At 38.6% G+C, this 15,123-nt stretch overlaps 1 protein-coding gene across 2 annotated transcripts in view; it reads left to right on the plus strand.

The window, feature by feature from the left end:
* The window catches only part of Ip259 (NSA2 ribosome biogenesis factor-like IP259), a 40,475-nt gene extending 37,049 nt beyond the window's left edge, over positions 1 to 3,426 (plus strand). For both annotated transcript variants that reach the window (XM_090369482.1, XM_090369483.1), the window contains exon 2: positions 2,564 to 3,426. In XM_090369482.1, the coding sequence (XP_090225608.1) occupies positions 2,592 to 3,371 (780 nt within the window). In that variant the 5' untranslated portion in view covers positions 2,564 to 2,591 and the 3' untranslated portion in view covers positions 3,372 to 3,426. The remainder of the gene's footprint in view (positions 1 to 2,563) is intronic.
* Positions 3,427 to 15,123: the final 11,697 nt, after the last annotated feature.

Below are 15,123 nucleotides of genomic sequence, written 5' to 3' on the forward strand. Positions count from 1 at the left end.
AAACACCTAAAACTTTTTCCATAATGAATCCATGGTATGCACAATTTCTTGTTTCAGGATAGTATTAAAAGATTATGTCACTGGTTTAAAAGTTTACTTGCAAAGGTGTTGAAATTTAGTATAAAATTTATTTCACTGACAAAGAATGCCTTCAGTTTAGTGGCTACATCAATTGTCAAAATTGAAGCATATGGAGCACTGAAAATCCACACTTTTTTTTGAAAAACCCCCTTACATGCCTAAATAGTTGGTGTTTGGTGTGGTATATCTCAAAGGAGGATAGTTCGGACCACATTTCTTGAGTCATCACTTGTGATTTTTACCAGGGCATTAAATTTTTGTCAGGGGTTGGGCATGCTCAGCCACCGAAATGTTGCAGATTTTTAGGATTGAATCATATCACAAGGACTTTTGCCACCTAGTCTTCTGATTTAACATGCTCAGACCCCTTTTTATGTGGGGGATTAAAGCAGAAAGCTTACAAAAGAAATCCACGGAGCATTCAGTATCTGAAAAGCGAACATTAAAAATATATTCAGAAGTGCGTTGACAAACTGTTGCATCATTTGCTACAATATCGAGCGAATTTTTGTATTGCTAACAATGGAGGACACTTCTAGAATTGTTAATAAACAGTTAGCATTAGTGGAGGCATACAAAGGGTACTAGGAAAGTTTTGCAATATGACGCAACAATGAATCACAGGAAGCTGCTTGTTGCTGCATGTTGAGACATGTTCATACGTGCATAGTAGCCGCCACGCCAAGTCGATGGGCTCAGTTATTCATTAGTAGTGAGAGTGTAAAGTGCTTGCGATGGCATTGTGGTCACGAAATGAGATAAGGACAGTTTTGTGGTATAATTTCATGTGTGGTTTAACCATAGACCAGTGCTTAGAAGAAATGACTCTTGCACTAGATGATGATTGTCCACATCGTACAACGATATTCAGGTGGTATAATGAATTCCAAAGGGGAAATTTCACTCTGGAGGATTCTGAGAGGCCGGAAGGCCACGAACGTCAGTTACGGAGGAAAACGGTACTGCTGTGAGGAAAATGCTTGACGAAAACAGGCGAGTGACCTACCAACAGATAGAGGATACTTTGAGCCTAAATGCACCAGCAATTCGTTCGATTCTGCAAGATCATTTGCACGTGAAGAAACTTTGTTCTCTCTGGGTGCCCCATCAACTGACTGAAGAGCAGATGACACGACGTGTGACTTGGTGCCGGGAGATGTTAAAAAAGTTTGATAAGGGACAATCTCGGTATGTGAACAACATCGTGACAGGTGACGAGACTTGGCTGTACTATTACGATCTGCCGACCAAGGCTCAAAACAAAGTTTGGGTCTTTGATGATGACGACACACCCGTAATTGTCAGAAAATCCCGATCTGTAAAGAAGAAAATGATAGCTGTATTTTTCAAATCGAGTGGAATTGTGGAACGTGTCGTTTTGGACACACAGAAGACAGTCACAGCTAAGTGGTATACTGAACAATGCCTGCCTAAAGTCATTGGATCTATGAAGAACCTGCGGCCAAAGTCAAGAATGGACACCTGGTACCTCCATCACGATAATGCTGCAGCTCACCGCGCCAAAGGCTGCACCGAATATTTGACCACGACAGGACTGAAACTTCTCGAGCACCCTCCCTACAGTCCAGACCTTGCTCCTTGCAACTTTGCACTGTTCCCGCATGTGAAAATGAAGCTAAAAGGGAGGCGGTTTTCCAGTGATGAGGACCTTCTACGGGCTTGGGACAACGAGTGTGCTTTACTCCCTAGTGAAACTTGGCAGAACTGGTTTAAAGATTGGTTTCGGAGGATGGAGAGGTGTATTGAATGTAGAGGAAATTACTTTGAAAAAATTCAATAAACAAAGCTGTATTGCAAAACTTTCCTAGTACCCTTTGTATATGGAAATAAAATGAGATTCGGTATATATACTCTTGTCAAAAGTTTGTCCAACATATGCAAACATTTATATGGCAGCTTTCATTGGTTCTGACATTCAGATGCCACAATTAATTACAAATGGGCTCAAAATTGTGATTAACAATGGTAACCTCAACATTTTGGAAAACTTTTCTTCAGAAGTTTAAAGGTAGAATGCATTGACTTAATATTTAAAAGTAAACTTATCAACTAATACAATGTTCCAGTACATTCACAACCCATTTAAACACTGGGTATGTCAAAGAAAATTAATGGGAAGTCAGTTGGGTTATTCTAAAAGGATTTTATTTTTTCTGAACCCTTTATTTATTTTTACTACTCCAACCATATAACAGTTTTAATCAGAAGACTGACTTTCGTTATATTTTTGTTGCACTATAATTATATATAAAAATAGCCTGGCATAGTTAATATACTAATAAAAAATGAATTCCTTTTATTTAAAATCCTGAATGAAAAGATTTATTTTTATTTTTTTTACAGTTTTTAAAAAACAAATTCAAAATCACTATTTTAGAAAGTATATCTTTGTAGTTTATTTTAATCTTATGCTGTATAAGGGCTGACATACTAAATACAATATATTTAATTTATTTTATAGGTTAGTGCTGTGCAACATATAAATAAAAATGCCACAAAATGAGCATATTGAGTTGCATCGCAAAAGATGTGGTTATCGCCTGGATTACCATGAACGTAAAAGGAAGAAAGAAGGTCGTCTGCCCCACAAGCTGGCAGAAAAGGCTAAGAAACTCAGGGGTATTAAGGCTAAAATTTATAACAGACAACGATTTTCTGAGAAAGTACAAATGAAAAAAACTCTAAAATTTCATGAGGAAAGAAAGACCAAGCAAAGTAATGAAAAAGTACCACAAGGGGCTGAACCAGCATATCTTCTTGATAGAGAAGGCCAGTCTCAGGCAAAAGTTCTTTCAAATATGATAAAACAAAAGAGAAAAGAAAAGGCTGGAAAATGGGATGTACCACTTCCAAAAGTGAGAGGTGTAAGTGAAGCAGAAGCTTTCCGGGTCATAACAACTGGAAAGAAGAGGAAAAAGGCATGGAAGAGGATGGTAACTAAAGTGTGCTTTGTAGGTGATGGATTTACACGTAAACCTCCAAAATATGAACGTTTCATTCGTCCCATGGGATTAAGGTTTAAGAGGGCACATGTTACCCACCCAGAACTGAAAGCTACCTTTCATTTACCAATAAGTGGAGTTAAGAAAAATCCAAATTCATCACTTTACACCTCTCTTGGTGTTATAACTAAAGGTACAGTAATTGAAGTTAATGTCAGTGAACTTGGTTTAGTAACTCAAGCAGGTAAAGTTGTGTGGGGAAAATATGCTCAGGTCACCAATAATCCAGAAAATGATGGCTGTATTAATGCTGTCTTACTGGTTTAGTTCTTACTGATGTAAAATAATCTTAGTGAGAAAATAAAATTTTTGATGAATGGTTCATTTCATTTTTTGGAACAGAAAATATCCACTCTTTGTGTAACAATTTGAACCAAAAGCATTGACGGTCTATCCTTATCCTTACTAATTTCTGTGTTATGTATCATTTTCTTATAATGGCAGAAAACATCTCATTCAAAAGCATAACTATATTAAAATACTTCACTTACAGGACTCTTACAAAAATACAAAATTACACTGATTTCCTGACACTGCAGACAGGGGCATGAACAGAACCATTTTCTGAGTAGTTGGCAGAGTGGCAATGTTATTCCCAAGCAATCGATCGATTTCATGTTTTTTGTTTGTTTTTTTAATAGTTTTCTACTTCTGGATGCATGCCATAAATTTGTCATCTTATTTAAAATCATTTAACTCCGAAGCAGATGTTTGTCTCCTAAAAAAAAGTGCACCAAAAGCCCTCTTACATTTAAGTAATTTGTGAAAGCAGTATCAATGTCAGGTTTCATAATCCTTCAAGTGTTGTTTCAACTGTCTACTTTATATTTGCATCAGTATATTAGAATTGAAGAAGCATGGTCATAAAAAAAAAACCTCTCTTTTGGCACACTGCCCATATAAGTGTTATTAACTTTTTCCCAGTGATATCCATTTGTTGCAGCAGCACTTACCACTTATAGCAGTGAAGAAATTTGCTACCGACATAGGTATCAAATTAAAGTAATGTTAACTACCAGAAAAAAAAATTTCAACTCAATAATACTAGTGTGGCAGTTTTATTAAGCTTCTAAAAAGAGGCATGTGTGACTGAAAAAATGAACACTTACATTATGAAATTGAAAATAACTACTGCCATTATGAATAACATTCTAGAATAATGTTACAGTGCAGAATCACATGGAGGGGAAAAAGAGGGAAAAATATTTAAAACCTCCAGTGCCATATGCACTTTGAAATTTAATTTCTGAATTTGTATATGAAGGGTAAAACGTGGAATTACAAGTCTATTCAATTTACAGTATACTACATTGAAAGTAATTAACTTGAGAAACACTTAGTTTATAAGTGCTTGCTTAGACAATCTTGTCACCCTCTGTGGCTTATGCTTTCAAAGTGTTCTGGATTTGTGAAATTAAAATGCACGAAAGGATAAGGAACATGAGTACAGTTAAACAGAATGAAGGCTTTAGCCTCTGTACCGCATTTCGGTAATCTCTAAACATGCCACAGGGTTCAGTTTTTGATGGCACCGTGTCAAATATATACCCAGTTGAGGCTGAAAAAAACCAAAGGAGGCCTTGGAAGATCTTCAAACGATGAATATTAAATTAAATTTTAAGAAATTTAATTCACAATATACATTTGAAATTTTACAAAATGTATTATTTGTAGTTGCATCCATTTTAGTTAAAATAAAGGATGGCATTACAAACTGCTACTTGCCTATTTCAAAGTAATTGAATGGTGCACTTCATATAAAGGCAAGCATGCTTACTTAAAGATTAAGAAACAGATGTATATAACTCGAAGTCTTTTGAGAATTTAACCAATTAAACCTACCAAACATACAATCTTTTGAACTGAACTCTGAAAAAAACAAAAAATGAATGATTGCCAACAGCCTCCAATTTAATTTATGCAAGAGATGCATTTTAGATGGTCTCTCATGATTTAGATATTACATAAATTTGGCTAATGCAGAAAATGGGAGGAGGGAGGATCATTCTGGATATCACCCGAAGTTTTAAAGTAACTAGGCATTGATTCAATAATGCTACTGAGATAGACCAGGCGAAATTAAAGATATATCTTGATTAAGATTATACATATAAACAAATGAACACATCTGTCAAAACATGTAAAATATGTGTTTCTTTATCAATTGACTTCAAGTGCAACACTAAAAAAGTAGCCAAAGCTCGCTCTGCTTTGCTTTCTTCAGAAAATTTGTACTCGTCACTTTGTATCCAGTTTTTCTACATTTTAAAAAGAAAATGGACTCCATTTTGGGAAAAGGACTATACTGACTGCAAAGCAGTCGGGCCTCTAGTCCAAAAATATTATTTAAATCATTATAACAAAAAAAGCAGCAGTCTGTAACATGCCATTACACAGACCTGGCTGTGAGAGATAATAATTTAGATTGAAAACATTTTAGATATTCCATACCTCCATGAACGCTGAATAATAACACCGACTAGCTTATTTTGTGCCAACACCATCTTCTATTGCAGGGGGGGAGGCAAACCTCCAGCCAGCAAACATGCTAATCTGGCCATTATTTTTCAAAATACAGTGAAACTTCCCTTTAACGGACAGCCATGGGGAACGAGAATGTGTCCGCTAACAAGAAGTCTGAGGGAGAAAAAAAGAAAGAAAAATCGTTAAACGTTTAATGTAAATTTAAATTAAATTATACAGATTTTGCACAATATTTTTGTAAATATACATACAATTGTGCTATGCATATTATGACTTTATCTTAAGAAAAATACATATAGTAATCACTTATTTTATTCTGCACCTTCTTCCGGCTGATAATTTAGTTTTCAACATTTGTTTGGAGTGAAGAAACCATCGAAAGTCCTTCAGTGGCGAAAAACATTTTTAAACGATTGATTTGTACAAAGGGTACTAGGAAAGTTTTGCAATACAGCTTTGTTTATTTAATTTTTTCAAAGTAATTTCCTCTACATTCAATACATCCTCCGAAACCAATCTTTAAACCAGTTCTGCCAAGTTTCACTAGGGAGTAAAGCACACTCGTCCCAAGCCCGTAGAAGGTCCTCATCACTGGAAAACCGCCTCCCTTTTAGCTTCATTTTCACATGCGGGAACAGTGCAAAGTCGCAGGGAGCAAGGTCTGGCCTGCAGGGAGGGTGCTCGAGAAGTTTCAGTCCTGTCGTGGTCAAATATTCGGTGCAGCCTTTGGCGCGGTGAGCTGCAGCATTATCGTGATGGAGGTACCGGGTGTCCATTCTTGACTTTTGCCGCAGGTTCTTCATAGATACAATGACTTTAGGCAGGCATTGTTCAGTATACCACTTAGCTGTGACTGTCTTCTGTGTGTCCAAAACGACAAGTTCCACAATTCCACTCGATTTGAAAAATACAGCTATCATTTTCTTCTTTACAGATCGGGATTTTCTGACAATTACGGGTGTGTCGTCATCATCAAAGACCCAAACTTTGTTTTGAGCCTTGGTCGGCAGATCGTAATAGTACAGCCAAGTCTCGTCACCTGTCACGATGTTGTTCACATACCGAGATTGTCCCTTATCAAACTTTTTTAACATCTCCCGGCACCAAGTCACACGTCGTGTCATCTGCTCTTCAGTCAGTTGATGGGGCACCCAGAGAGAACAAAGTTTCTTCACGTGCAAATGATCTTGCAGAATCGAACGAATTGCTGGTGCATTTAGGCTCAAAGTATCCTCTATCTGTTGGTAGGTCACTCGCCTGTTTTCGTCAAGCATTTTCCTCACAGCAGTACCGTTTTCCTCCGTAACTGACGTTCGTGGCCTTCCCGGCCTCTCAGAATCCTCCAGAGTGAAATTTCCCCTTTGGAATTCATTATACCACCTGAATATCGTTGTACGATGTGGACAATCATCATCTAGTGCAAGAGTCATTTCTTCTAAGCACTGGTCTATGGTTAAACCACACACGAAATTATACCACAAAACTGTCCTTTTCGTGACCTTTTCGATCTCATTTCGTGACCACAATGCCATCGCAAGCACTTTACACTCTCACTACTGATGAATAACTGAGTCCATCGACTTGGGCCGGCGGCTACTATGCACGTATGAACATGTCTCAACATGCAGCTACAAGAAGATTCCTGTGATTCATTGTTGCGTCATATTGCAAAACTTTCCTACTACCCTTTGTATGAGCGCTTCTATTTTCATCGGTGGTTCGTCGTTAATATGTTCTTCGACAGAATGACCTTCCATTTCTTCATCCTCATGAGGAACTTCTTGAAAAATATCGATGATAATGTTGATATCTAGAGCACCATCTTCTGTAGTGAGGTTCGAGTCTATATCTTTGTAGCCAGGGTCACTTGTAGCTGAAGTATCGTACATTATCAATAGATGTTGAAGTTCTTGTTCTTCTTGGTGCTGCATATTGCTGTTCACAACTTCAATTTTTGCATTTGAGAAGCCAGACTACAAAACAGTTCGCGACAGTTTATTTTCTAATTGCGTTTACTGAAGAGGAAATCCATTGAATCGCATCTAGGATGCTGAGTTTCTTTGCAAGGTCAGTCGCATATGTTTGCAATGAGATGTCTTAAAACACGTTTTCTGTAGTGAAGTTTAAAATTTTTTATTATCCCATGATCAAAGGGCTGACACTCTGCAGATGTGTTTGGTGGCAGAAAAACAATTTGAATGTTGGACAATTCAATGTGCGGGTGAGATGCAGCATTATCCATGAAAAGCATAATTTTTCTGTTTTGACAAATCATGTTTTGGTTAAAGCGACTTATCCATTCGCTCATGATGTCTCGTGTCATCCACGCTTTTTTATTAGACTTACAATCAACATTCAAAAGATTCAACTTTATGCCCTTGAAACAACAAAGATTTTGTGGTTTTCCTATAAAAAGAGGTTGTTCAAAGTCTCCCAGCATATTTGTACACAATAGTACAGTCAAGCGTTCCTTAGAAACTTTTCCGCCCTGGCACTTTTCGTTTTTTTAGACTCATTGTTTTTTCAGGAAGAGCTTTAAAAAACAACCCTGTTTCGTCACAGTTGTAAATATCCTTAGCTTCAAAATCACGACATAAATCTTCCAATTTGATGGTCCACTCTGTTACAACCCCAGTATCAACAGATCCACCTTCACCACTTACGGTTTTCCAAGAAATTTTATGCCGAGTTTTAAACTTGTCTAGCCATCCCACAGAAGCTTTGAACTCATTTACTCCCATAGATTTTGCAACCTCCAAAGCCTTTTCCCTAATAAAAGGCCCATTAATGGGAATTTTTTTAGCACATGCGCAACAAAACCACTCATACGTAACATTGTCAATTTGAAGTCCAGCAGTTTTTGGGAATGATTTTTGAACCTGATCATTTACGTGTTGCCAAAATTGTTTGAGCAGTTCATTTTTTTTCTTTAGGATGTCGCTTACCTGCGTCTTCCCGATTTTGAATTTTGCAGTGAGATTGCGAACACTATTTTTTTGCCATTCATACGCATTAATGAGTTCGACTTTATCTTTTAAAGTTAAATGTTTACGAGAAGACATTGTGCACTTCACACGACACTGAACAAAACTGAAAACTGAAACTCAAAAGACGAAAGGCCGACAAAATTCTCCCTCCACCCTGCACACACCGAATTCATCAGAAGTTTTACATGTGCCTTAAAATTCTTGAAAAAGGGTTTAGAACCACGACATAAACCTTGATAAAATTCAGAGAATCAGAAATAGAAAATAAACACAATTGAGGCAATACGTGGAAGAAACATTCCTATAAAAAGGGCCACGAACTTGCCCTCTGTCCGTTATGGGGAGATCAAATTAAGTGCTAATCTAAACGAAACATTGCAGATTGCCTGTCCGCGTCCGTTGCCTGTCCATTGCCTGTCCGCGTCCTGCTAGACAAGCTGAAAACACGTTAAAACCAATAGAGTTCAGTTGGGGAATTTGAAAATGTCCACTGTAGAGAGATGTCTGTTAAAGAGAGGTGTCCGTTAGGAGACGTTTCACTGTATATATAATAAAACGGCCCAAAAAAGAATATATATATGAAATTATATTTATTGTAATTTTTATTATATTTCCTGTTATTAAATTGTTTTTTAACATTTTGATTGCACGTCTATGAATCATTTGAATTTGTGCCATATCACGACTCAAGTAAACAGCAGTGTTCAAGAAAGTTAATATTGGAAATGTGATGAACGTTGTTGTAAAATGCATTAACAAAATTAAATCTAAATCCCCACTTGGTGAATTTATGGAACTCCTGAAAGACACCAAATCTGAGTATTCCAATTTGACTTATTATTGCACAGTTAGCATTAGTAGAGGTATAAGATGCAAGAAAGCAAGCTTATACAGCATCACCTAAAAAAAAAACCATTTAACCCATCCATTCACCCCAAATGTTTTAGTTCTGCCTTGAATTTATTCAAGCTATCAACCTCCACAACAGATGGAAGTTTAAAAATATATTCTTGGCTAAATGCTAAGAATATGAAGGAGATGGTTTATGAATGGGTACTGCACATACATCATTTCGACTACCCAGGTAGTCGAAATGATGTATGTGCAGAACCCATTAATTATATATCTCATTGAATCAACGTTCACAAATGAGCGGCCAAGGTATTGCACTGCCTCGAATAAGTAATGCTTCACCAGTGGAGAAGATTAATGTTACTTATTCTAGGTGGATACCACCACCCAGATGGCACTGTTTCAAAGCTTATTGGCTTACTCATCGGTGGGTGGGCAGGTACCCTGTTGTTGCAATAGTGACAACTCAGTTATGAAGTATATCTCCACAATATGAGAGATGCTTGATGGTGTGCGTGGTTTAATCTAAAAATACCCCCAGGGGCTGACATCTGGTGAGTATGGGCTTGGCCCCCCCCAGGATCCTGAGCTGGATATCATCATTCTTCCCTTTCTTGGTGATTCCATTCTACTTCTCTCTCTCTCCCACAGTAATTCATAATTTTTTTTTTTTTTTTTTTGCCTGGTGCAGCATAAGCCTCAGGTTTCCTTGCACCATATGGCTAATAATAATAGTAATAATATATGTTCTTGGCTAAATGCTAAGCGTATGAAAGAGATGGGTACTGCACATCATTTCTACTACCCATAATTAAACAATGCATTCATACTACCTGGGGAGCAGAAATGATGTATGTGCAGTACCCATGCATAAACCATCTCCTTCATACTCTTAGCATTTAGCCAAGAATATATTTTTGGATTAAATCACACACACACACCATCAAGCATCTCATATTGTGGAGTTATACTTCATAAATTTCCCAAACTTGATAGAGGAAAATATAATGTAAAACTAGATGGTGTAATACGTAACACTGTATTAGGAATCTGTAAGCTTAGTATAGTATTATCAATTAATCAATAAAATTTATTAATCTTATTAAATTTCATTGTTAATTAAATTGTACTTAAATAGAATCATGACCCAGACGAAAGCAACGGGCACAAAGTAGCAGGAATGCTGTGTTTCAGGGGAGAACCAAAGGAGGCGATTCTCCAATGCATCACAGTTTAAAGAAATGTGAAATGTTTCTGGAACAGGACATGATCTAGCCAAGGAGGATGTCTTTGAATGTGTGTTAAGTGCAGATGTGAAGAAATTAGGTGCAAACTAAGTGTTCTGATGAGCATCTATGAGAGCTTGAGGTGTAGGGCAGATGCCCTCAAAGAAATAAACATGAGGTGCCCATCAAGTTCTCAGCTGCCCAGCTCAATGCCAGAGCTCTCTCCTGTGCATCAGGACACAGTGGCAATCTCCAAGGCAGCATGCACTGATCTCACAGGAGCTAGTTATTGTCGGTGACTATTGTCAGGGAGATGGGGAATATATTAGGCAAAAAGGATAGGTGGAACAGGACAAGGGTATGTCTGCCAGGGGCAAAATTTGATGATATCATCTTTTAAGGGCATAAAAGGTGATGTACACAGCACTAATCACCTTAAGAGATCTGCAGATTTACTTAACAAATACAGGTCAATGGTGAAAAAAATCCGCAAATTAGGGTTAAATTTGAAAGTGCCTGCAATTCGGCCGAGACACGATAGGGGAGGGGAGGTGTGATCAGAGCTATGTCAGTCAATTCTACCCTATGAGCCTTGCAGTCCCTGAAGAGACTGCAAGGCTCATGGGGTAGAATTCTTTTCAGCATGGTGTCCTTGCCAACAGGAGACACTGCTTCTATAGGGATGGGATACACTCGAATAGAAAGGGTACAAGAATATTTGCTGACGCTATTGAGACAGTGTTAGTTGGATCAGAAAACAGCTAGCTTGGGGAAATTCACAGACTAAAAGATTAACAGTAGCCGCAGGCTGAGGCGAAAATGATTTTTGCACTGCTTCTATTGGAATGGGCAGCAGCCTGGAGAGCAGATTGCTGAGGATTTCAAGAACTGCTGGCAGTCATCATGGAACAAGTAAATACATGGGCTGTGTTAGAGTAACTAAGAATAAGAACAGGTGCATGTATACTTGCATGTACACCAATGCTAGAAGTATAGTAAATTTGAAGTGCTGGTCAAGACATCAACAGCAATATTGTTGGGATATGAGAGAGATACACTGTACTGCTACTTTATTAGGTACACCCCTGCTGTGCACACAAATGGTTTGTCCCACAATGTTCCAAGTCACATGACAACAGTTCTGGATATAAATGCAGCAGAACAACCTTTCTAGTATCAGTTAAGCGTATAAACCATAGCAGGAATGGGAAAAAGAAGTAATCTAACAGACTTCGAACGTGGCATGGTAGTAGATGCAAGACGTGCTGGACAAAGCATCTCTGAAACAGCAGTTCTGAACTTTTCACACACCACAGTTTCATGGGTGTATCGAGAATGGTACAATGAAGAGAAAACATCCTCTCAACGGCAGGATGTGGAACAAAATTGCTTGTTGATGAGAGAGGTCAGAAGAGGTTGGCTAGAATTATGCAAGCAGACGGGCCACAATGTCGCAATACAAAATATTGCAACGGACCACTAGTCACACTTTGTTGCAAATGGGCTACAACAGCTGACTGCCACATCGCGTACCTTTGTTATCAATGAAGAACGAGAGCACGCCTCTGGGCACAGCGACACCAGCACTGGACTATTGAGGATTGGAAAACAGTTGCTTGGTCTGACGAGTTGAAGTTCCTGGTGCATCATGTTGATGGAAGGCTCAGAATTTGGTGAAAACAACATCAATCCATGGACCCGTCATGTCTGACGACTACTGTGCAAGGTGTTGGTGGGGGCAGAGTTATGGTGTGGAGAATGTTTTCTTGGCATGCGTTGAGTTTACTGATATCCATAGATTCACGTCTCAATGCTACATCGTACCTAAACATCATTGCTGACCAAGTGCATCCATTCATGTTGACAGTTTATCCTCAGTCAGATGGTTACTTCCAGCAGGATAATGTACCGGTTCGCAAAGTCCGGATCACTATGGAATGGTTCCAGGAGCATGACAATGAATTTTCTTTGCTGCAGTGGCCCGCTCAGTCTGCAGATCTCAATCCTATTGAACATCTTTGGGATGAGCGCTGGAAAGCACTGTTCGCTGCAGGCCTACACCTCCATGGAATCTCACGGAACTGCGTGACACACTCATATCTGCATGGTACTCCATTCCTGCACAAGGTTTTCAGCATTTTGTTCAATCCATGCCTAGATGAATTCAGGCTGTTTTGAATGCTAAAGGAGGCTCTACATGCTACTAGGTAGGTGTACCTAATAAATTGGCAGCACAATGTAGTGTCACACAGATATAAGCAGTGCAGGATTGGCATTTGGGGAGTACAATATTATTATTATTATTATTATCATTAGCCATATGGTGCAAGGAAGCCTGAGGCTTATACTGCACCAGCCAAAAAAAAAATTTTTTTTAACCCTGGGAGAGAGAGAACAAGAGTCAGAAGTAAAAGGGAATCGCCAAGAAAAAGAAGAATGATGATATCCAGCTCAGGACCCTGGGTGTGCCAAGCCCATACTCACCAGATGTGAGCCCCTGGGGTCAAATATGTACAGGAGGGGAGGAGTGTTTGCGTTGTTAGTTAAGAAACAAAATCAAACAAAGTGCATCCAGCTTACATTGGTAGACAGTGCAATGTTGAGTCAGCTTGGGGTGACAGAAGCACTGGGAAAGAGAAAATGAGAGGAGTGTGTTATAGGCCCAATGACTGTGATGAGTACAATGAACAGAGAAATAGAGTGGCCCAGTAAATCAGAATGTCTTGTAATGGGGGATTTTAACTATCCAGATATTGACTGGAACTTGTGGGTTGGTCACTCAGTGAAGCGAAACTTTTGTGGAATTATTGGAGAATTGTTTTCTACAGCAACATGTTCGAGGAGCAACCAGAGGGAGTAATACTCGATCTATGCATTAAGAATTTGCAAATAGACGAACCACTAGGTGACAGTGATTATACTATACTGATGTGGGATTTCTTAAAGATGTAACTACCATCAAGGGTAAAGGGAAGGGTTTTTGCTTTAATAAAGGTGACTACAGTGGTCTCAACTGGTGACGTTAAAAACAGCAAATTCTAAAATTTGCTATTTTCATAGTTGGTATGAACAGTATTTCATACCAACTATGAACAGTATTTCATACCAACTATGAAATACTGTTCAAGATTTAGACTTAAATACATGTCAGATGAACTAATGAGGCTCGTGGCAGAGGAGAAAACTACATGGGATGCATATAAATTTTCAGGTGACAGAGAAGCTTAGGGGAAATATAAGTTAGTCTGTAATCAAGTCACAAAGAAGGTTAGGCAAGTGAAGGCTGGTAACAAGAAATCCTTGGCAAAGGATGCAAAGAAATACAACAAAGACTTCCTCGGATTCATGGCAGGACCCCATGGACTGGAGATGTGCAAATGTATCCCCAATTCACAAATGGGGTTCAAAAGGTGATACAAATTGTTTTGTTTGTTATTTAGGAGCATTAGCAACTAAGGCCATATTGCTCCGAGATATGCGGTGGTCATCCTTGACCTTTCCGCATCTGGTGGTGACGGGCTCGAACCCCGGTCTAATCAAGAAGCGTGTGCTACGCACTGCTGCTGCTCCTTCCCACCTGGCTACGGAGGCTCCAAGGTGACACAAATAATTATAGATATGTTAGTTTAACTTTGGTTTGGGGGAAAATAATGAGGAGTCACTGGTTAATGAAGTGTTGCAGGATCAGACAAGACTGCAGTAATAGTTCAGACACAGCATGGTCTAACTATTATGGTAAGACACATGGTCATTTGTTAAGGGGAGGTCTTGTCTGACTAATTTCATTGGATACTACAATGTGGTCAACAAGGAACTGGATGCAAAAAAATAATTTTGATATTATATACTGTACTTAGATTTCAGGAAAGCTTTTCATACTGTTGCACATGGAAGACTAGTGGTCAGGTGCGCGGGTGCATAAGTACACGTGCCTTGAGTGACCGGGGTTCAAGCCTGTGACTGCTGAACGTATTCAGCAGTCACAGGCTTGAGCAGTGCTATTTTTTGTATTCTGTGTATCTTGTAAACTCCTCTATTTTATTTTACAGTACAAATTGGAGAGATATGGCATTAAGGGCAAGTTGCTACAATGGTTAAAGGGATGGTTGAGTAAGAGATGACAGAGAGTAGTAATAAATCTACATTGCTCTTCGTGGACTAATGTTAATAGTGAAGTCTCCCAGGCTTTGGTGCTGAGCCCATTGTTGTTTTGTATATTTATTGATGAAGGTATATCAGGCTTAATGTCCAAGTTTGCAGAGGATACAAAGGTTAGCTGGGTTGTTAATGACAGTAGAGACAGAATGTTACTGCAACAGGATCTAGAAAAGTTAGGCAGATGGACTGAGAAGTTTAATATTGACAAATGCAAAGTACTGCATATAGGTAGCAATAACCCATGAGAAATGTGCTCACATCTGGTATGGGCTTGGCACACACAGGGTCCTGAGCTGGATATCATCATTCTTC

Source organism: Mastigoproctus giganteus, chromosome 3 (assembly GCF_048544385.1).
Source record: "Mastigoproctus giganteus isolate SK-2022 chromosome 3, ASM4854438v1, whole genome shotgun sequence".
Lineage (NCBI taxonomy): Eukaryota > Metazoa > Arthropoda > Arachnida > Uropygi > Thelyphonidae > Mastigoproctus > Mastigoproctus giganteus.